This window comes from Nannobrachium achirus (genome assembly GCF_963921795.1).
Source record: "Nannobrachium achirus genome assembly, chromosome: 3".
Lineage (NCBI taxonomy): Eukaryota > Metazoa > Chordata > Actinopteri > Myctophiformes > Myctophidae > Nannobrachium > Nannobrachium achirus.
Window position 1 is genome coordinate 66,008,653 of NC_137812.1, and position 24,106 is coordinate 66,032,758.

The 24,106-nt window shown below is 41.4% G+C and overlaps 4 protein-coding genes across 10 annotated transcripts in view; 1 reads left to right on the forward strand and 3 right to left on the reverse strand.

Moving 5' to 3' along the window:
• Positions 1-3,150, reverse strand: part of pnpla6 (patatin-like phospholipase domain containing 6) — an 85,937-nt gene extending 82,787 nt beyond the window's left edge. For all 7 annotated transcript variants that reach the window (XM_080721924.1, XM_080721925.1, XM_080721920.1 and 4 more), the window contains exon 1: positions 2,958-3,150. The gene's annotated coding sequence lies outside the window, so the exon portion shown is untranslated. The remainder of the gene's footprint in view (positions 1-2,957) is intronic.
• The window catches only part of shoc2 (SHOC2 leucine rich repeat scaffold protein), a 618,526-nt gene that overhangs the window by 338,165 nt on the left and 256,255 nt on the right, over positions 1-24,106 (forward strand). The gene's annotated exons all lie outside the window — the stretch shown is intronic.
• On the reverse strand, positions 4,467-11,903 carry LOC308281614 (ATP synthase subunit d, mitochondrial-like). The gene is made up of 6 exons (XM_080721843.1): positions 11,848-11,903; positions 10,526-10,689; positions 9,785-9,881; positions 6,390-6,461; positions 5,686-5,748; positions 4,467-4,719 (listed from the first exon to the last, which is right to left on the reverse strand). Exons 2-6 carry the CDS (start codon positions 10,681-10,683, stop codon positions 4,588-4,590), a joined length of 522 nt encoding a protein of 173 aa, XP_080577969.1. The 5' UTR covers positions 10,684-10,689; positions 11,848-11,903; the 3' UTR covers positions 4,467-4,587.
• LOC308281438 (homeobox protein MSH-C-like) lies at positions 15,913-17,381 on the reverse strand (the record flags this gene model as incomplete). Its single annotated transcript, XM_080721615.1, is given in 3 exon segments — positions 15,913-16,334; positions 16,866-17,364; positions 17,367-17,381. Coding segments are annotated over 3 exon segments (936 nt in total).

The following is a 24,106-nucleotide window of genomic DNA, read 5'->3' on the forward strand; positions in this document are numbered from 1 at the left end:
CAGAGGGCCGCAAGATACAAATGACGGTCGTATTTTTTACATTTAGTCTAGACAATGATTTTGTAACACTGCATGAGTAGTCTAAAAAATAAGAAAATGCACTAGTAATGACAAACCTCAAAGAACAAAAAGAAGAAATGATTAATGATGAAGTATGAAGAAGCAAAAAAGTCTCGTATAAAACAAGACAAAAATTGTTTCTTGGTGGTTTTGGAGAGTAACTGAAAAATTATCCGAAATGATTTGCCCACACATTAGACAAAATATATTTTTATTGGTATGACCATGGCGGGCCGCACAGACATGCTGTTGGGGCCGAATAGCGCTGGGTTAGTGCATTCACCAAATATTCGAATATCAAAGTCACTATTTGACGTTGTTCACCGAAGTAGAATATTCGCTTATTTTTTTTTTTTTATTGTTTTCTATTTAAAAATATATACAGTTTATAAAGCTTGGCTAGATAGGGGAAGTCATAAGAATGAGTTGTCAATGACCCTGGTGGATGAATTTGTTAATGCACTATACCAGGGGTTCTCAAATCTTTTTAGGCTGTGACCCCCGGAATAAACATATTTGAACTGGGGACACCCACCCTGACAAGCACTTGGAATTGTAGATTACAGTTAATATGACTCGGTTCCGCAGATAAATATTGTGAAAATGCTCACAATGCTCACAACGCCCTTCCACAAGCCCTAAAGGAGAGCAAATCCCTAGCCTCCTTCAAAATTGGTATGAAAAGTCACCTTCAGACAGCAGCTACCCGTGACTTGTAAATAGACTAAGCCCCCATGCTCCCCCCCCCCCCTTTTTTTTTGTATTCTGCCTTTTGTATTTGATGTTATGCTTTTGAAACTGATATTATCCTAGATAAAGTACTATGTTCTATCCGTCTGTCTTTCAATGTTATATGAGATACTTAAAGTGTGGTTCCTGTGGAAATAAGCCTCGGCTTTCTAGGATCTCCTTTTAGTTGACCTTGTACCAGTGATTTGTACTGTCATGAAACTGTACTTTTTTCTATTGCAAACTTCTAATAAATTCTTCAATCAATTCAATCAATCAATCAATGCCTCGCAACGTGAGGCGTTGTGAGCATGTTGTGAGCATGTTGCTTACTTAATATTTGACAGTTTGGCCAGTCCTCTCGAATATTCGATTATTACTTTGACTATTACTTTGAATACTTTGTGGTTGAATAATTTGAATAATAAAAATCACCATTCATGAATGCCCTACTAGTCTGTAAGCTCAGGCCAAATTTGCATATAGATTCATGGTATATGATTGGATTCTCATTTCTTTGTGAATGGCACAATAACACTATTGTATGTTGATTCTCTTTGCAGTGTGCAAAAAGAACATGTAATGAACATGTAATCTAATGTTTGGCTGAGGAATGTTTCGGGTGACAGTGGCAGTCAGAGGAAAGGCAGTTGGCTGAATTTGCCACTCTCTCAGTCTCAACACATTAAGCTGGCAGGGAATGCATAGAGTGTCGAAACCAGAGAAGACAGAGACCAACCATAACCTTTGCCCCCGAAAGTCAGAGCCAAAACATGCAGTGCCAATATGTTCACACACAGCAGAGAGAGGTGATATCAGTAACAAATGACACTAAGACACAATACTAATGACAGTCAGAGTGTGTGTGTGTGTGTGTGTGTGTGTGTGTGTGTGTGTGTGTGTGTGTGTGTGTGTGTTTAAAGGAGTAGTTCACCCCCAAAATGACTTTTTTTCCATTGATTACTCATGCCATGGAGACTAGAGTTCAATAATACTTTTAGTTTTTTGTTGCATTCCTAAGACAAAAATGTGATAACAATAAATGTACCCCCATTCGTTCCGGAATCAATGGGGGTAAAGTTACTCGAATCAATTTTTTGTCTTAGGAATGTGACAAAAAACAAAAAATATTATTGAACTCTATACTCTCCATGGCATGAGTAATCAATAGAATAAAGTCATTTTGGGGGTGAACTACTCCTTTAATCCATGTAACTGTCTACAAATGGAACCAAAGTGTCCATTTTGTTCCAACTGTACACTGTCAGAGTTAAAAGAAAGCAATGTTTACCGGTATTTGTCATTATGCTGTTTTATTTTTTAACATATTGGCATTGGAACTGGACTTTTGATGTAGCCTAAATGTTATAAGCAAAATGTTGTAGTCAGCTGAAGGGGGTACTTGGCTTCAGAAATCACTATAAGGGGGTACTGCAGCCAAAAAGGTTTGAGAACCACTGGACTAGAACACCAATCATTCTGTTCATATCTGCATCTGTTCACAAACACATTGGTCTGGCCTGACGCAGCACGGAGTGCCTAAAAGCATAGACAGACTACAGGCCAAACTAGGTTACAGTACATTGCGATAGCGATACGTTGTTGACTAGTATATCTTCTTCCACCATAGCATCATCTGCAGGATGAATAACATTAGTGTCGTGTCGTTAATAAGCTTTATAGTTGGGTTTACAATAGGTTAAAAACATGACAAATAAAGCGCCAGTTCTAGAGAGAGACTGAGAGAGGCTCATCTCTTTATCCAGAAAGAACATTATGTGTTGTGTGTGAGGCTGACGCTGTTCCGGGGTGATGCTCTACCAACACACTGGCTAACAGTAGCTAGATGACGTGATGCTAATGGTTGTTTACACCAGCAGGAGAGAGACAGTAGAATGTGATTATGGGGTGAATTACAAACGCGATACAGCTCGATACATACAAACAATAAAGATGTATGAAGCTTCTCTCTCGTCATTTTGACCTCCGCACAGGACTTGATTTAATCCCTCCCAGTCCCAACCATTGTACGCAGAGGCATCATCACCACTCTGAGCCTCTGACAGCCACACTACCAGAACATTACACACCTGTCAAATGTATTATGGCACTGTTTTTGATCATTATTTTACATATAGATAGATGAATGCCAAAACAGAATATCTTACCTGATCAGTTTGACTCCGGCGACCGTTACTCCAACAAGAGATAAAATCATCTTTGAAGAGACGAGCCCTCGCCTGTTGTTACAACATAGTAATAGTTTAATTGATCACGGTTTGAGACACGTCTGTGACAATCACACTGCGGTCTGACACGAGCCCTAGTGGAGCTGTGGTCACACGTGTTGCGAGGTTTTGGTGATAGATGATGGCGCTGTATTAATCTACATAACCTTACCTGATCTGTGGAACTCCGGTCAAACAACAGGAAATCACGTTCGACCAAATCCCACCCACCCTGTTAATTCCACAAGAGCTTTGACCAATCACAACACGAGAACGAAGGCCAATGGAAATGTACAAGTGAGGATTGGGGCCACAGAGCCCACCCAGTTTTATGCAAATGTTAAGCCAGTAGCCAATGACCGTTGAGGGGGAGCTCCTAGTCAAAGCCATGATTGACAGGTCTACCTCTACCAATAGATATGAGAGTATGACGGGTTTCAAGAATTATTCATTTGAAAATGAATTATATTACATGTGTTAATCAAATAGCATCAAGGTACACCCATCGGTATCAGGAACACACCTAAACAAGACATGACGGATTGATTTCAGTGGTTCTTAGGGGTCCTGGGACCCAAAGGGGTTCTTGAGGGGGTGACACTTGTATGGGTCAATTTAGACCACCATAAAGGAACCCAGAGTCCCTGGAAGGAATCAACTTTGAGAAATACTGTGTTTAAACTCGTGTTAAATGTGAGGCTTTTTTTCTTTTTTCTTTGTATACTATGGAAATCGTAGAGAGAAAAAAAAAATGCTATTTGTTCCAAAATTAAAGCTTCATAGTTCATACCCGCTCTAACTCTATAAAACGGCAAAATGTAACATAGCTCTTTTTACACAATGCTGTACCCCCTCCAACTGTATATGTTATCCATTTTCAACAGGTTTTATTATGTTTTGACAGTGTTTTCCTCAACAGCAACCCTGCGACGACACCTGCTGGATTGGCGCGGCACTGAATACAGTATAAACAAGTGTTTCTCAAACTTTTACATTTCAAGGTCTCCACTTAACTCTGACAGTGTACAAATGGAACCAAATGGACCCGTTAAAAAAATACCAGGGGCCCCCAGCAAAAAGAGGGAATGTTTAACCACTTTAGCCACATTTAATATTTTGGTTTTTCACAAATAGCCAATCTACAAGCTCACAACAGGTCAGAATTCAAAATGTTTTTCCACAACTCTATAGCATTTTTCCAAATATCGAATTAGCCAGATACACGTCAATTTGGGGATCCTTTACATGAAAAACGATGAGAGGCAGTGATTGATTTTGAGCGAACCGCAACCCACTGGCTGCAGACTTCAGTGATGTTCTTCATGCCACACTTTCCAACGAAGTACAGTAATGTACCTTTCCCACAAAAGCTGTTAACACAGTGCCATCTAGTGGTGCATATTTCATCCACACATAATTTCCAATGGTCACACAGTCATATGCACTGGATTGACTGCTTTGAAACATATTTGAAACATATCGATTTTTCTTTATTGAAGAAGCCAGCCATGACATGGTTCTCTTTAAATGTACATCATATTTATTGTGGGGCAAGTGTCCAGTGAGGAGTTTACAGGTCGGCAATAGGCTTGTGTGGCCAGTAGGGGTATTTGACCTTGTCCAATTTGGTCTCAGGGAAAGTGTGATTCAGATCTTCAATCGTCATCTGATCGAAGGGGATCATATTCTGGAATTTAGCAAGCTGCAAAATGAAAGCAAGAGAGGGGAGTGGGGGGGTGTGGGGAGACATGGTTAAGAGATGGAACTGATAGTGGAATACAGTATATAGTAAGTAGTGTGCAATAGTCGGGAAGATACACAATAGTCTAGATAAGAAAGAAATTCAAGCATTACATTAGCCAAAATTATATAAAAATAAAAATAAAAGATGCATGGTTGTATATAACAAAAATGTATAATGAATAGAAGGATGTGTCATCATTACAGTTCATATCAATTCTATACCTCTAATCAATCTTTATTTACATATTTGGTACTTGAGTGATTACATATACTCAGTGTAATTAACCCATTTAGAACGGGTACACATTTTGTGTATCATTATTTTATGCTTTAACTATTGAAAAATAGCAGATATACAAGCTTGTAGATCTGCTATTTTTGAAAAATCGTGAAAATTAGAATTTTGACCCGATTCTATTAAGTGTCTTTTGAATCCTTCTAAGATTTTTTGAAAAACCCTGTTTCTTTGTCAGCAATCTGGCCAGCCATCATCAAAGAAACGGTCCTTTTCACTTAACTGGAGCTCAGTTAGTCTGTTCTTGAGAGACTACTATGTCAGTGGTGCTCAAACCTTTTCATGTGAAGGACCCCCAAAATGATATTTATTTGTCCACGGACCCCCATTTCAAAATATCTAGTTCCAGGGACCCCCCAGAAGCAAAATTTGAGTTACAAACGTTCGCTTTGAAAATACATATATTCAAAGATTTGCACACATTTTCACAACTTTTTCAAAAATAGCAGATCTACAAGCTCGCAGCGCGGCACTCGGTGCTGCGCTGTGAGCTTGTATATCTGCTATTTTTCATTAGTTAAAGCATTCAATAATTGTAGGCCTAAATGGGTTAAGTATATGTTAGTTAGTGACTTTAGTTTCAAACTATTTCAGAGGTACAGTGACAATCAGTGAATTACGTAGCCTCACCTCTGCCTCATACTCGGTAATACGGGCCTTCGACGCTTCGGCATAGGCCACAGCACTCTTATTCTGTTGGAAAGGACACAATCATTATTTACCGATTTTCATGTAAATGAGAGAACACAAAAAAACAGCACTATTGTGCTGTATATATATATATATATATATATATATATATATATATATATATATATATATATATATATAGTAGCATATCGTTTGCAAAAGACAATTATCTCAGTGTTTCAGCTTTTGTATGTTCTTAAATAAATGCTATTGAACACCCTTTTCTGTGTGTATGGGATTTACAAAATATTGAACCAATGAAAAGTATTAAAAAGCACTTCTGACTTATCCTCCGAACTCCATTTGATCCTGAAATGGTCGTTCAAACCAACTCACGAAATTGTCCTTCTAATCAACGATCTCCACATTAATGGTCAAAAACCTTCCAACTCCACTTGAGATATATTTGGGTAAAGAAATAACATAAGGAAACGTTCAAGTATCCAGTGGCAATGTATTAAGTCACCATACCAACTTATAGATAAGGCAGTAGTTTCCTAAAAATATTTTGGACACCATGTTTCTTCCAGAGAGCAGAGATATGCATTTTATATGACAAACATGCAGCATTTATACAATTATAGATTCCTGAGGCAGGAATCATGGACAAGAAAAAACAGCATATCATTTGTTGGGACACTTACTGCTTCCGCCTCCTGTGCGTCAATTAATGCAGTCTGTGTGTCCACGGGCTCTGGGATCTTCAGAGCGCTGAACTGTTGGAAGAACATCTGTGTGAGCCACCATTGTCACAAAAGCTTAACAAAATCCTATCCTAAATTTGCAATTGACATCTTGTTCATAATCACAAGGCCTGAAAATTGTCTTCTGTAAGAAGGTTTCTTGAGACCGACCAATATGTCAATTAGGGATGTGCGCGTGTATTCGGTTATCCGATTACACGGTTTGTAAACCACTATTCGTTTTGAAAATACAATTCGATTAGTCTATTAAAGCTATACTGTGTAAGTTGCTCAACTTGTGGTCAGTAGCTCTATAGCAAACCTCGGTCGCGTCCGCGTCTTTCGGCCGTTTTTCGTGAATTAATCCATATTTTGGGGTGAGAACAAGCCAAGGAGAATGCTTAATCGAATGGAATACCATTATGTAGCTAACTTTGCAGAGAACAGAGCTGTTGCTCAGTTAGTATAGCGACTCCAGTCAGCAGCTGTTGTAGCGACCAAGCTGAGACTGATGTGCTAATTATTGATCTGACCTAGATTCACGCAATGAATTTGAGCAAGATTTCAATATTATATAACATTTTAAAAGGCTTTTATATACTCTTGATACTTTTTTCAAACAAGGTTTGCCCTAATAGATCGAAGTGCTCAGTTTTGGCTATTTTCTGTGTGAAATTACAATAAAAAAAAATAATAATAATTTTCGAGTAGTCGAATATTCGTTTACGAAATTGTCGTGTACACGTCAGTGAAATTAGTCGCTAGGAACATCCCTAATGTCAATGTTGGTTTTTCCTCCTTTCTAAGGCATGTTGACAAAATCTAGCCACCCTCTAAGCTGCTTCTAAATGCTGTGACACCCCAAGTCAAGTTTCAAGAACCAAGAGTCAGATCACGTTCCGTCGCCTCACATCAGTGTTAAGCTGGAACACACCCCAAAGACTAGAGCTAACACTCAGTTGATGTCCAACTTTTGCGCTCTCCATACCATGAGGGGGCAGTAGTCATGGGATCATGGGATATACAGTATAGCAGAGCAGCAAAGAGGAGGAGGCTATGATAAAAGGGAAAACTATAGTTCCACGCCATAGTATGTGCCATAGAAACACTCAGCAAAGCGGAAGAGGCTATGATAAAAGGGAAAACTAGAGTTACATGCCATAGCATGTGCCATAGACACACTCAGCAAAGCGGAGGAGGCTATGATAAAAGGACACTAGAGTAGGGTGACCAGACGTCCCGGTTTGGCCGGGACTGTCCCGTTTTCAAGCTGCGTGTCCCGGGGTCCCGACAAATATCTCTAAAACACCAATATGTGCCAGTTTTCAACATTCATTACAAAATTGTCCCGGTTTTCGCCAGAATTAAAATAATAGTAGCTATTTTCAGTGGTTGCATAGACATTTATCATGTTCTTTTCATGAAAACATGCTCACATAACCAATCAGAAAACATGAACAAATTCATTGCGTGTCTGAATTCAACACTGAGGCCGTTTGTTAATCGCTCACTGCATGTCCACATGCAACTCTGCGTGTATGTGCGCGTGCACGAACGTTAGAGAATGGGCACGAACGTTAGAGAATGGGCACGAACGTTATAGAATGGGCACGCGCGGTTACATGCGCATTGCTTTTAGGGTCCCGGTTTTAGGCAACAGTGGTTCGCGTCCCGGTTTGAGTGGCTGAAAAGTGAAAATATGGTCACCCTACACTAGAGTTCCATGCAAAGACACACTGGCAAACTGGACCTAGATGTTTGCTGGAATGCAATGAAATCAGTGAGAGCTGGGTGAACAAATGATTGTGTGATAATAATTGTGAGCTTCATCAAATAATGAGTTGGAAAAATAGAAGACTTATCACACATTTTCTGATCTCCTTTTGGGTTACAATTGTATTGAGGTAAGCAGGTTTCTGACGGATTAGGCAGCATTCTCTCTGGCAGATTCATTAGGTTTTTGTGATAAATCTCCCGGGGTCGTTTGATCGCGTTATTGGCTAGAAGTATGGGGTTCAGATGACGGAATCGTTAAGTGCAAAAATGCTAACTTATTTCCAGGTTTTAAGATGAATAACTTTGGCACTGTACAGAAATAAATATCAAGCGTCATTGGAGGTACTTCTGTGGCCTACTGGCAGTGTGCACAAGACATTTGGTCCAGACTGAGACATCTAGCTTCCTTCAGAACCACGCCGTAAAAACAAACCACCCATTTCCACATTACTCTCACATCGATAAATTGCTGCCCTCTTAATTGGTCGATAGCTCGCTGCTTAATTCTTCTTGTGGTCTGATTTGCTCAACGATTCAACATGTCGGGGGAATGGACCCTGGCTAATGGCTGACTAGGACAAACCACAAAAACTATGCTAATTGACGAACACAGAACATATACAACGGGAGAGTATTTTTTGCAGGTCGTTCAGTCCGAGTGTATCAAAGGGTGCGTTCGAAAATGCGCACCGGGTGTGTTAGATAATCACCCACGTCACAGTTACTGAGTTTAGGGTTAGGTTTAGGCACAGTTTTACTGAAGAAGGGTTAAGGTTAGGTTAAGGGGTTAGGGTTAGGTTTAGGCATAGTTTTACTGAGGTTACTGCACTCACTACACCGAGCACACACCCGGTGCGCATTTCCGAACGCACCCTTTGATACACTCGGACTGAACGACCTGCAAAAAACACTCTCCCATATTGCAACACCGACGCGTTAGCGAGGCAATGTGAGCTTGCAGATTGGCTATCTTATTACGTCATTCACAGAATAGGGACCCTATGGTTCATTAATTAGCTCAAGGAACAATTATTTCATTACTTTGACAACGCATTCGCCGGTGCCATGGCATTGGTTCGACATCTCATTGTTTCTACATCCCATTAGTCTAAATCTGGTGAATGTTGACCTGGGAAAAATACTATGCCTAAACCTAACCTCAGTGAAACCATGCTTAAACCAAACCCAAACCTCAGTAAAACTATGCCTAAACCTAGCCCAAACCCTAACCTCAGTAAAACTATGCCTAAACCTAACCAAAGTAGGACTAATGAGATGTAGGACTTAGGCCCATTCCCACTGGGCCAGATAACAGATATCTGGAGATATTTCTCCAGATATTTTTCAATGCAAAGTGGATGGTAGATACAGATAAAAAAAATATTTGCCACAGATAAAAGTATCTGTGGCAAATATCTGTGGTAGATTTTCTTTTATCTGTATCTACCATCCACTTTGCATGGAAACATATCTGGAGAAATATCTCCAGATATCTGTTATCTGGCCCAGTGGGAATGGGCCTTTAATGGGCAGTCCCCCATTCGCCACAGTTTAAAAATAAAATACATATCTCATCTCACCTTCTGTTCAAACTCAGCCACCATCCCAGCTCTGGCCACAGCACTTTTGTAGTGAGCCCAGTCAATCTTTACAGGGGTCTCTGGAAGGGAAGCTAGCCTGGTGTACAGAGAAACACAATGACAGTAAGATGACCATGTCAATTAAACGAGAGACTTTGATAGAACTACCCTACTACACTATGAGAAGTGTTTAGAGGAGAAAGTGGTCAAGCCTGCTCATAAAAACAAACAAAGGGTAACCTGAATACGTTTAAGCAAAGCAATAAATCATGAGGGTTTTCAAATTCTTAAAATAAACAAACTAATATACGTGGAAATACTATTTTTTTGCATCATTTATCCTATGATGCGAGTGTGACATTTAAAATGTTTCTGATTCTGTGTGCGTGTGCGTGTGTGTGTGTGTAGGGGTTGACACTAAGGTCTCTGGCGGCAAGTGCCCGTTGGGCAAGTACAGGTCATGTTCTACTTGCCCAAAGCTCATGTCCATTTGCCCTAAAAGTAAATTGTCCATTACACAATTATTTTTAAGTAACCGCACATTATAAGTAAACAGTGCTCTTATTTTCCATTCCACAGACCAGAAGAGCGTTCTGACCACGTCCAGGTTTATCTCTCGTGGTGTGTTTATAGACGGTTGCGTACCCTCTCTGCCTGTGTGTGTGTGTGTGTGTGTGTGTGTGTGTGTGTGTGTGTGTACACTCAATTCAATTTCTTAGGTCTAATGTGAGCAGTACTGACTTGCCACCGATGGCATCGCTGCGAGTCTTCAAGGCATTGAACATGCCCCTCTGGTTGGGTGGCACCCGCTCAGCAAATGCCACCCAGTCAACCTGGGTGGCATAGCTGCGAGCTGCCACACAGTTAACGGCCTTCGTTGCAAAGCGGCGAGTTGCCATGGTTATCTGAAAGAAACGCAGCGGGGAAGAAGAAATGGGTTCGTTATAATGGTCACAGATTGTACATTTACAATTGTTTAGTTCAAACTTAAGTGAGGACTATTAGGGCAGTATGTTAAGACAAGGGGTTACCAACATGTCCGTACACGGACAAACCAAATGGTTCCATTTGTACACATTCAGTGTTACAGACCTGTAATGGTCATTTAGGGTTAACTCTATGTGTTTGTCTACTCATTTTGGGTAGCATGGGATTGGTTCAACCTCCGGTCGTTGGTCCGACCACCTAAACCTAACCTTAACCCTAACCTCAGTAAAACTATGCCTAAACCCAACCCTGACCTCAGTAAAACTATGCCTAAAGCTAACCTTAACCTCAGTAAAACTATGCCTAAACCTAACCCTAACTGTGTATGTCAGTGGAAAAAACATTGATTTTGAGAAAAATGTCCACCACAGGCCAGCTTGGCATGACCCCTGGTTAAGAAAATATTAAGACAATATTAGTAGTGCATAACGCATTTACTAGCAAAACAAGTAGACAGTAAAGGGTGTGTGCCCTCTCACCAAAGTTAAACAACAGTTGTCCTATGTCCTAGTGGTTCCAGGGACTGTGTTCCATTATGGGGGTCTAAATTGACCCATACAAGTCTGTAACTCTGACAGTATACAAATGGAACCGTTAAGGTCCATTTGGTTCCATTTGTGTATGAGTTAAGGAGAGACCTTGAAATGTAAAAGTTTGAGAAACACTGCCCTGTGTATTCATAATTGAGTGACATTCATGCGTCAGACTGACTGCTGTGCTGTCCGTTAGTTTATCCAACAGCCATGGAGAGAACAATGCAGCAGATATAGAAGCTTTAACGCCGTTTTATGTCATTGCAAGTGTATTTAGGTCATTCTATTTCTAATTTAACTCGCAGAGTCGCAGCTAAAGACGGCTAACAGCTTAGCTAGCGTTAGCCTCTTGCTAACGTTATTTCCAAACCAAGGTCAGAATGCCATGCTCGTATTTCTCGGTCAAACCGCCGCATGGAACACGCGTTTGCCTTTTCGTGCGATGCATACGTGCTAAGTGGCTGCTAGATACATGGTCGTGTTGTGAAATGCGTGCATTAAGTTAAATAACGTGTGGACAAATTGTTCTTTTGACAGACTCACCTCTCAGTGTGGATCCTTTGGACAGGGAATGCGCACGCAGCCAGACAGGAAACGCTCGACTGCTTCGTCTGTGCTTTTAGAGCTGAGAGCAGAGCCTGCAACTCCAAGGAGTCTGCTGCTGCCCTCTGCTGGTGTGGTGTGGTGTGGTGCTAAGGATATTAATGAGAGTCCCTGGTTCTCAAACGTTTTAGATAGATAGATAGATAGATAGATAGATACCTTTATTATCCCAAGGGGGAAATTCAGTTTTCATGTCAAGGACCATAGAGTTATATATAGCCTAAGTCAAGGACTACAATAAAATATTTGTAGTGTTAAAATGTTTCAAAAATAAATATGTTTATTTTATTTTATTTAAAGCAAATCTACAACAGTGGCGTCAGTTCAGAAAAGGCTAAGGTATGGCAACATGACTGGTGTCTTGCACGCGCGCGAGGGCGCGCGTGCAAGACACCAGTCATGTTGCCATACCTTAGCAACAGGCACGATGAGAAGTACACTTTATTATTTCCCCCTTGTAGCCAAGCTATGGCAGCTGCTATAGCTAGCTTGCCATACCCAATTGACGCCTCTGCCTGGTTCTCAAACGTTTTCATGTAAAAAGCGTATGTGGGGCACTGTCTGGAGGGGCAGGGCGGACCACCATTTGAAAATATTTTGCGCCAGGCAGGTTTACTACAATAAAATATTTCTAGTGTTAAAATGTTTCAAAACATATTCAAGTTATTTATTTATTTTCTAGATGTTGTATGTTATTTGCTTTAAAGCAAATCTACAAGCTCACAACAACGAGTCACAGTTGTTAAAGAAGTGTTTTGGTGCTATAACTAATAGGTCATTGCTGCATACGGAGACCCCCTGGTACCCCTGGCTGCAAGGACCCCTGGGGGTCCCCGGAGTCCTGGACCCCACTTTGAGAACTACTGGTCTGGTAGGCTATGGACATGGGCGCACCTTCAAATAAAGCATAATAGTGTGCGTGATAAAGGTTTAACATAGATCTTACAATTTCTCTGAAGAGCATATGAAGAGGTTAGTTGTTCTAGGATCTTTCTAGGATCTCCTTTTAGTTGACCTTGTACCAGTGATTTGTGCTGTCGTGAAACTGTACTTTTTTTCTATTGCAAACTGCTAATAAACTCTTCTTCAATCAATCAAGGCAGTGGTGTAAAGTAGCCTAACTATAAGTAGCCTATACATTTATAGTCCCTATAGGTTAATGTAGGCTACATGAGTAGGCCCACAATTTTGAGGTAGGCTATATTTTACTGCAGAGTATAAAATATATTATTTTACTTTTACTCCACTATATCTCAGAGTCAAATATTGTACTTTTACTCCATTACAATTATTTGAGAACTTTAGTTTAGCCTAGAATTTGCTTTTGATTACAAAACAATCCATTCATCAGTTCAGTAGGCCAACACTTCAGCCAATCTGCACACTGATCTGCAAGCTTGTAGATCATCTGCTATTTTCTAATTTGTATACATTTGAAAACGTGTGACATGCTGCATAATGAGTAGTTACTTTTGGTACTTGTTTTTTAAGTAGCCAGTCCACAATTACTTTTGTACTGCAGTAGGCAGCTATATTTCTACAATGCAGTATATACTTGAGTAAAACATTTCAGTACTTTTGCCATCCATGGCTGAAGCCTTCAGCCACTCAAATTCAGCCAAACCAAACGCAAAGGTTCTCAAAGTGTGGTCCGGGGACACCCAGGAGTCCTGTGAGTCCAGGAGGCACCAGTTTAATTTCCTTATAATGTATTTCACCAACGAGAGAAGGTATAGACTAGAGAGTCTATCTATACCTTCTCTCGTTGGTGTGAGAGTGTGAGAAACATTTTTCTCACACTCTCCAGGGTTATCTGCGCAAAAACCCAAACTATAGTATAGGCTAGTAGTTGTTGTTGTTGTTGTTGTTGTGTGTGTGTGTGTGTGTGTGTGTGTGTGTGTGTGTGTGTGTGTGTGTGTGTGTGTGTGCGCGTGCGTGCGTGCGTGCGTATTTTAAAAAGGGGTCCGTGGGGTCCTATCAATTCGGGGGTCCTGACTGGAACCACTGACTCAACGAAATAAAATAATTAGCCTATATGCAATTATCAGCTATCATTAGGCTACACTTGAAATGTTAACCACTGAACTTGAATTAGCTAAATCTAGGCTACATCATTGAAATATTTTGGGCTAAGTCACTCATTAGCTACACCTGTGGTAGGCCTACACGAGCGAAACAAAAAGCAATTAGACAATTAAGCAATTAGACATTAAGACCAGCCCTGGTGTAATAGAGCACTTTTGATCAATTTGGTTTTGAATTTGATAATTTAATTAAGATATGAAAACGTGTGCCTCAGTTTAGGCTTAAATAGGCTGATTAGTCTTGAAGTGTAAAGATCTGCATTGCGCATCCAATTGACCACACGTTTTAGGGATACTGGGATTTCTAGCCTATTTCAATTTAATTACGGCTTTGTTTAGCCTATATAGAGAGAACATTTAACATATACAGTAGATAAAAGATATGGCAGACTTCTGCTAATAATTATTAGGCCTATATGGTGAAAAGACAAATTCGTTTCCTAAAAAGAACTAGGCTGATTTTCAATGAGAAGACTCTTGTAATTTATGTTGTTTATTTGCTGAAATCAGTCTTTTTACAATAACTGAAATTTTAGATAGGTGTATGTACACAGTACAGATACAACAGATAATAAATACAATTTTCCTGCCTTTTCTTCAAACAGTGTTGCAGGGCATATATAAACAATACACATTTTATTTACATTATTGTTACAGCAACATGTCTTGGAAAATAATCTATTTATTTTATCATAACACTCAAAAAGGCCACGGCGTGAAGTTAAGAGATCCACTTAATATCTAAAGACATGCGTTTCCTAAAAATAGAATTTCTCTCCACATTTGTACAGAATAGAAATAATGAGAAAATACATTTTTTTTGCAAAGAAATAGACATTCAAACAGCAATTGCTCTGGGAAAAAACTGCAATTTTACCCAAAGGACAACATTGGAATGATAAATAAACTGTCCACGTTCAATGTGAAGAAACAATTCAAGTGAATAGAGAACACATTGGTCTTAAGGCACTGGCGCCGTTTAAGTACTTTTATGTTGCTTTTTAACTACAACTTTCTAGGTTATTGCATTCATGTCTTTGACCATTTCAAACGCCCTTTCCCCCAAACGAGCAGGAGCATTTATATAGGTCACTGGACCCACAAAATGTGGTAATTTAGTTGGAATTAGATATCTATGGGCATATCGCTATTTATGGTTGAACTTGAGTATATGTCTCGAATTACAGCAAATAATTCGATAGAGCTTGTTGACTTTCTGTTATATAAATTTGAGACATCTCCCATATATTCAAACAAAGATCCTACAGTATAATAGGCATAACAATCCCACATCGAAATGTTTTAGTTTTGTTTTTTCCTTGGATAAGAAAACGCACCTTCCTCATTCATGACCACGCAGTAAATTCCTCACAGTGATAACAATTAATCAATTTGTAAGTCTGTGTTGTACAAATGCAAGAAAATGTGTTTCTCTTCTTTACGGGTCCATTTGGTTACATTTACGCAAGGAGTTAGTTATAACCACTAGAACCCCAGCATCCAAATTCTAGGTGTGAACCTTAGCCAAAAAAAGAAAAAAAATATTATTGCTGATCTACCACCTTGTTGTGAGCTTTTACAATTTTGGCAAAGACATTTTGGTGTAAAAAGCCAGGGGAAAAGTGGTCAGAGTAGTTGCAAAAACTCAGGTCCATGCGTATGGGTGTTTCTCAAAGTGGATTTCAGGGATATAGCCTACTGTAGGTTCCTTCATGGGGGTAGAAATTGACCCTTACAAGTCTGTAACTTTGACAGTGTACAAATGTAACCAAATGGACCCATTTGTACACTGTCAAAGTTAAGGGGAGACCTTCAAATTTCTAAGTTTGAGAAACACCGTGGGCCTATGCCTGTTTCAACCATGAACAAATAGACTTCAACATGTTTTTCTGAAAGGCAAAAGAGGCGTTTTTCTTTCTTTTTAAGACAGATAGTACATTCCATAGGTGACAGGTCCACTGAACAGTCCGGGGACGGGCAGCGTGGGCCTGGGGAAGACCCCCGACGGGCCGTACAGGGACGCAGCGTGATGGGAGCCCATGTGCGCTCCGAGGGGGAACGGCAGCGCGAAGGCGGGCAGCACGGGCTTCGAGGCCAGTTTGTACTTTTCCAGCTCCGCTTCCTGGAGCCTCTTGGCCTTGGCGCGGCGGTTCTGGAACCAGATCTTCACCTGGGTCTCCGTCAAGTTCAGCGAGTTGGAGAACTCGGCGCGCTCCGCGATGGAGAGGTACTGCTTCTGGCGGAACTTGCGCTCCAGCGCCAGCAGCTGCGAGGTAGTGAAGGGCGTGCGAGGTTTCCTGTTGTTCTTGTGTTTCCTTAGGGGACAAGCGGGACTTGAGCTTCCTATTAGAGGATACAAATAAATACATAAATAAATGCACGATGTAGCAAGCCACGCGTTTAAGGCACAGATATGTAGGCAAATAACTAGGCAAGTTTCTCAACATTTCACATTTCAAAGTCTCCCCATAACTCTGACAGTGTACAAATGGAACCAAATGGACCCGATTTGGTTCCATTTGTACACTGTCAGTGTTACAGACTTTTAACTACAGAATTACAAACACACATTGCGCTGCAATAGCCTATTGATATGGAATATGATGTATTCATATGATATAGGCCTATGTCAATGATGAAGTAGGCTATTTAATGCTCAAAATAAAAATTGTATTAAATAAATCCTAACTTATAGAACTCATCATGGTTTATGGGCCATCATTGCCGCAGAATAAACCCATATTTTCCGTGTGTGATGATGGCACATAATTCATCGCTACAATAACTGCCTGTATTTCTTTCTCTCCGCGTTGCCAAACAAACATGTCAAGCTGTCACAATAACTTCATCAGAGGGAAGGGAAGGAGGACTTACTGGTGGGGCTGGAAAAGGAGGACGCCTGGAACCAAGTGCTCTGATCTTTATTCTCGCAGAACGGAGGACTAGTAGCGTCGTCGCTCGGACTGTGATCGCCGGACCCACCGATGTGGGAGCCCTGCTCAACTTTCCTCTCCGCCGCGTAAAAAGTCTTTGGAGAGAACCCCGGTGCGCTCTGGTGGACGTGATGCGCCGCCGCCGTCGCCGATCTCGGGTGCACGGGACTCAAGTCCGAGGAGGGGGAGTAAACAGTCCGACAGGTGGTCTTGGAGGAGGTCTTGGATATCAGCGATTCGACGCTGAACGGGAGGCAGCTGCTGTTGCTGCCGCTCCGCTGGGTTTTGTTGTAGGATCCCTTGTCGGTTGTCATGTCTTTAGGTTGGAGCGAGTCCTCGGCCTCCTCCGTGTCCGATGTGTCTTCTTTCTTATGAACTGTTTTGTTATTAGTGTCACTGGACGGCGAGCCCTGTATGTGATTCATCATTACGCACGGGTTATGGGGGCCATACACATCCGTACGGCCGCGCACAGGACAGCACAGGACCGGACCGGACGGTGAGTGTGAGTGTGAGTATTATAGTGTCCAATGTTTTCTGCGCTGTCAGAACGGGTCCCACAGTAGCTTAACTCGCCCAGACGGGGTCTGTTCTATAAAAGGGCAGTGACTTGTTCCCCTCCCGGGCGGACCAATCGGCGCGCCACGTTGTCCCCGTGACGTCTCCCCGACCCCTCGCTTCCATTGGCCCCGCCGCCTTTCCTAGGAGACATCAAGGGGCCTTTGAAAAGGAACGAGAAGTTAATCATACAGACCCCATGCTGCGCGGGGGTATTGATGGCTCAAGGGGGTTTTGTCTCCACTGCTCACAAAGTAGACCAATTTTAGCGCAATTACCCAGTGGGGAGGACCTTTTGAGCATTTAGCCCTCGATCCATTGGTAGGACACTATTTGGAACCTTTTTTTTGTTGGATTAGCCCAGGCAACACTACTGTAAAAACTGTAGTCTGCAAGAAAGCCACCATTGATTTCAGAGCATACAATTATCCTGCTATCCTATAGGCATGCAGAGTCGGACATCGTTTGGCCTCGAAACCTTTACATTTCAAAGTCTCCTCTTAACTCTGACAGTGTACCAAATAGGGTCCATTTGGTTCCATTTGTACACTGTCAGAGTCACAGACTTGTATGGGTCAATTTAGTGTAGACCCCAATAATAACTCTTAAATCTGACAGTGTACAAATGGAACCAAATGGACCCGTTAGGGTCCATTTGGTTCCATTTGTATACTGTCAGAGTTACAGACTTGTATGGGTCAATTTAGACCCCCATATAATAGAACCCACAATTCCCTGGAATCCACTTTGAGTGTACCGACCAAAATAGCCCAAACTAATTAAAAAAATATATTATGTTTTTTGTTTTTTGTTTTTTAACTCATTATACTTTTCATGAATTAATTCCGAAACAACATGATTCGAAACGACCCTTTAGGCGCATGATTGAAAGGAAGACGGGACAGGGCAGAGGGGAAACGTGCATAATGAGGAGAGAAATTCATTAAGTATGACTGTTGGTCACACAGCATTACAGCAATTTAATGCCTGTCATGGGCCCTTTTTGTTCCACTGCAGCCTCGGTTGAGAAGCAACAGGCGTTTTTTTTCTCTCTCTCTCTCTCCAGGTCAAACTATTTAATAAGCCAGACAAGTTGTGTTTTGGAAGGCGCCAGGCTTCGGCTAGGATCAAAAAGGAAGATACCTCGGGGAGAAAAGGCAATGGTTAACTCCACTTAACCAATTGTCCTCTAAATATTTCATAGTCCAGCGAATATAGCTGGGAGGAAGCGAGTTCTGACAGTTAACCGTTTCACGTCCAAACCTGAAGTTGATGACGGTAGGCTATAATAACATCACAAAACCTTTCTGCATTTTTTTTTCTTTTCTTATCTTTTTCCCTTTTTTTCCCCTGACATCCAGACAGAGATACAGATGAAGAAAATAGTTTTTTCTCTCTCTCTTTTTTTTTTTTTTTTTAAAGGAATCATATTTTTAGTGGTTTGGTGAATAGCCTACCTACAGTAGGCTATACCTACTGCCGCCTACATAGTTCACTCATGACCTTGCATTGAGAAAACAAACACAAATGAAATCAATGTAATATTAGTCTATAACCTCACTTGGTTTATTCTTAGGGATTTAGTAATGCGGTCATTTAACATAATTATTTCCCTGGGTAGACCTACAGTATAATACATCAGCACTTCAGGTGTGGTGGCAAATACCATTCATTATTAAATGTCAATCCCTTCTGCTTTCCCAACAACATGCATTCAGTCAGCACGAGATGGTTGTGCGCCTTGGTTTATCCATCCAACCCAACCCAAGAGGCCAGTGAATGACTGACAGTCATCAACACTATCAAATACACAATTAGGACGTAGGGACAGAAGATAGATGGTTCTCAGAAGACAGATTTCTGTTTAGCTTAATTGGTTTAACCCATCATTCTAGGATTGCCGATGAGAAAATAGCTTGTGGTCAGTCCGAGCACACAAGATGTCCCTCTTCCCACCCTATCTTTGCTCCGCAAATAACTTTATCATTTTTTTCGAGATGATTACAGGCTAAATGGATTAAAGGACATTGAATGATTGAACACCATTGAACAGTTTACAAATTTGAATCTCACTGCAACCTTGTGTAGCTTTCTATGTTTTATGATCCCTGACTGTCATATAACCCAGATCATTGAAAATGATATTTTTCTAGGGAATATAATGTCCTTTTCTCAACTCCTCAAAAGTTTTTGAAATCCCAACAGCATTATAGATTGCTTGACCAAACCTTTTTGGTTGTCTGTCTGTTTCTTTAAAATGCTCATTCGGATACGGTTACAGTTTACAGTTTACAGTTTAGGCATTTAGCAGACGCTTTTAATCCAAAGCGACTTACAATCAGCAGATAACATCACAATAATAAACAAGATAATATGTCAGTACATCATCAACAATATAACAAATGCAAAAGGATATCTATCTAGAAAAACACCATATAATCAAAGTTCTTAAAAACATAAAAAACAAAACAAATGCTAACTAGCTTCATGTATTCATTGATTTTTCTGTAGTGCTAAGGGTTTAGGTGGAGTCTGAAAAGGTGAGTCTTCAGTCCACGGCGAAAGCTAGCGAGTGAGTCCGTTGTTCTAAGTGCGACAGGGAGTTTATTCCACAACTTGGGGGCCAGGAGGGCAAACTGTCTCGGACGAGTGGATTTTTGCCCCGGAGTTTTTAGCGAGGGTTCTGTCAGCATCCCTGTGTTGGCTGATCTAAGTGACCGGGTGGGGGTGTAGGGGTTGATCAGCTTCTGGAGGTATGGAGGAGCCATACCTTTGGCTGCTTTGAAGGTCAGCAGCAGTGTTTTGTATTCAGTGCGGGCCGCAAAGTACGGTATAACTTATCTGCCATCCAGGTATAACCATAACTTTGCTTCATCATTTGACCGGCGTGAAGTCTGATTTTCATGCCGTTCTTTCATTTCCTATCTGAAAACGCTGCCTTCTCTGTCCCCTGGTATACAGCGGGGCCTCTCGTGAAGTTGTGACCCAGCTGGTTTACGTTTTGGATCCCATATACCCTCCACTCTATCTAATCTCCATAGTGTCGTGCAAGATGGGGATGAGAGTGGAATAGCAGAGTGCCCAAACCCATGCCGAGATTCATCCGATACAGGTACGCTGAGAGAAAGCTACACACACAAAGTGCAGTTATAGGCTCTCTCTCCCCCCCTGATGTTTCGCTGAGTGTATTTAGTTTTAACCCATTTAGGCCTAGAATTATTGACTGCTTTAACCAGTGAAAAATAGCAGATATACAAGCTCACAGCGTGCAAGCTTGTAGATGAGTGCCGCGCTGCGAGCTTGTAGATCTGCTATTTTTGAAAAAGTCGTGAAAATGTGTGCAAATCTTTGAATATATGTATTTTCAAAGCGAACGTTTGTAACTCAAATTTTGCTTCTGGGTGGTCCCTGGAACTAGATATTTTGAGATGGGGGTCCGTGGCCAAATACATATCATTTTGGGGGTCCTTCACATGAAAAGGTTTGAGAACCACTGACATAGTAGTCTCTCAAGAACAGACTAACTGAGCTCCAGTTAAGTGAAAAGGACCTTTTCTTTGACGATGGCTGGCCAGATTGCTAACATAGAAACATAGGTTTTTCCAAAAACCTTAAGAAGGGTTCAAAAGACACTTATAGAATCGGGTCAAAATTCTAATTTTCACGATTTTTCAAAAATAGCAGATCTACAAGCTCGCAGCGCGGCACTCGGTGCCGCGCTGTGAGCTTGTATATCTGCTATTTTTCAATAGTTAAAGCATAAAATAATGATACACTGTTCTGAAAGCGTTAAGACTCCCTCTCCCCTACCCCAAAAGACATTTCTGTAACAGCATGCAGGCGAGTGAACTGTGTCAGAAGTTGTTACCGAGTCTGAAAGCAGATCTGTCCTTCAAGGTCAGCTTGAACTCCATGGGAAGCACTCTCCCCTCAGCCGGCACCAGAAATGAAAACTCTTTTTTTTTTTGCATGTTATGTATGGGACCATTTCATTTAACTCTCATGCTTCAGCGAAACCACTTAACCAGTTCGTAAAGCGTAGTGGCCAAGTTTTCAACACATTAAGGTATGTGAGAGAATAGAGCGAGTCATACTTTTAAAAAATCAAGTCTGGTTGTCAGGGACGTGCAGAGGATGTTTGAGAGGCAGGGGCTGACATTACTAAAAGGGCCTTTTGGTGAAAATATCCAAAATAGCAGACCTCCAAGCTCACAACGCGTCGCAGCGCGACGCGTTGTGAGCTTGGAGGTCGGCTATTTTCAGTGCTTGATGCCACATGCACTGAACGAAGCATAATCAAGTCAATACTGGAGATGTGGCGTAACGGCATGGATTTCTACACAGAGAGGGCAATTCTTCCAACATAAGATGCTGCATTCAAGTTCTGGAGAGTTTGGACAAGGCAATTCTCTTGAATGCTGCCTTCAGGTATGTCATGGAAAGAGGGGCAGTTGCATTTCTTTCACCATAGTAAAAACTGCATTCCTGGTCTGGAGAGTGCACTTTTTACAGACGGATAAAAGGGCAGGGGCTCAAGCCCCCTTCGATGTCTATGTGTGCACATGCCTGCTGGTTGTTGTTCGTTCACAATCCATGAATGTAGCTTTTTTTGGTCGCATCTCTCGTTCGAATCCTGGGTATACTGTGTGGGGGCTGGAAAGACGGGGATCAAATGGAGACGGTCCAGAGTCGCATGCTTGGTGTACCAACCATTGAAGCCATACTTTGTGTGACTCCAGATGAGTCGAGCTGTCCACCAACCGACAATGTGTGAATTCCCTGCTGAAAGTGGGGCCCTCTCTGACAAACAAACCCATCATTTACGAGAGTGAGGGAGTCATGGAACCCAATACCTGTGAGACGTGTTGACAGTGACACAAAGAAACCGCAGGTACAGGGCCCACAGTGAGGTGGACATATTTGCTGACACCACAGAGTACTACTGACGGGGGCCAAAGTGTCATCCTCAGCAACATCGCCACACGTCACTCTCGCCCCGTTTGTTCTCGCTTATTCTCACATCTGAAGTTTTATACGCAGTCCGAGGATGGAATGCTTTGCCAGAGTCGTCCTGCTCTGGGTAATCAGATGTTGAGCACAGTGATGTGTGAGATAGGAGATCTGCCTGCCAGCAGAACCAAACTCCAAGAGAGAAATTCATATTACCGTGAAAACCAAGAGGTAACTATCTATTTTTCCATGCATCATGTGAGTTTGTGCCTAATTCCACGTTTTCTGCTTTAATCTTAACATCTAGCCTCATTGGGCCTTTTCTCACATAAGGTCACCCGCGTAGACATGCCCACTTAAGAGCGGTTTAAATAGCATTGGGTTGCACAGTGCCGTGGAAAATATCTTGACCTTTCATTTGACTTAACAAGTTGATCCAATCCACATCAGAACGACTTCGAGCCTGCATTAAAATGCTGGTTTAACATTTCCTGCCAAAGCTACTTCCTCTTATGGCTTCACGGAGCCCTGTATTTGAACGCCGGGTAATGAGAGAAAATATTCCTGCTGTCCTCAAGTGAAAGGAATAAGGAAATGCCATTCGTGATGGCTCCTTTTCCAACAATGACTCAGCAGTCACTTCGTCATCTTTGACCAGACAAATAAAGAAGAAATGTATCACTTCACTACAATTGTACATAATTTGAATAATAATTGACTTGAATTCTTAACCAAACAACCTTCGATGCTATTATGCGTTTCTAAAATCACATTATTTTCATATATTACAACACGTGCTCATTTATCAATTTGTACCTCTGAGAGTATAACCAAAAGGACCCTCATGGGTCCATTTGGTTACATTTGCACATTCTCAGAGTCAAATTAAGACTGAGGATTTCACTGTCATATTCCAGGTCCACAAACAGATGCTTTTTCTTCCTTCGCCTCGAGAGGGTTTTCTCCTGACGGCCTGCTGCCAATAGAAAGTGTTTAAGAGAAAAGCCACGAGAGGTGACAATGCAATTGGCAATTTCGTCTGGACTGTATTTGGCCATATAGAAGTCAGCATTCTTGAGGAAAGTCGAGAGACAATGCAAGTGGGCGAGTTAGGTTGAGGGCTTGGGACGAGGAACTTTGTGCGGCCACGCTGTGGTCTCATTCACAAACCCAAGAATGTCACCACAATCTCATACGCTCTTAGCAGCCAAAGTTGTGATGCACTATATTTGAGAAAACCCTCGGCAGCAGCAACAATTTTCTTTTTTACTGTTGGCTCGAAATCCACCCGAGGCCAAAACCAGTAACTATTGTATAAATTACAGCAATTTGGTATATATTATAATGAAATGTTCTTTTTCACATCATAAAAAAAAAGAGAAAAAAAGAGTTGTTGGCTGAGAAATGAGCAGTCTGCAGTTTGGGATATAGCGTAAAATGTGTCACAATCAATTTGCGCGTTGATTACTTTGCAGGCACTAATGTAAAGAGGTTGTAAGTGAGAGGATCTATTTTGAATTCGTTCACTGTTGTTGGACCTGCGTGCGTGCGAGTTGTCTGACGTCCGGCAAGGGAGGCAACTTGTGACAACAGATCGGTACAATCTGGTTCCACTAAACAACAAAGAGATAGACACGTAGAACGTTTCCAGTCAGATCTTTCTGTTTTTTTATA

What these genes read in the sequence shown, in the direction of transcription:
- LOC308281614 (XM_080721843.1), bottom strand. Translation starts at nt 10,683, where the DNA reads ATGGCAACTCGCCGCTTTGCAACGAAGGCCGTTAACTGTGTGGCAGCT. An exon ending in AGCGATGCCATCGGTGGCAA is followed by an intron (nt 9,882 to 10,525) that starts GTCAGTACTGCT and finishes TCTGTACACCAG; the next exon opens with GCTAGCTTCCCTTCCAGAGA. An exon ending in ACGCACAGGAGGCGGAAGCA is followed by an intron (nt 5,749 to 6,389) that starts GTAAGTGTCCCA and finishes CCTTTCCAACAG; the next exon opens with AATAAGAGTGCTGTGGCCTA.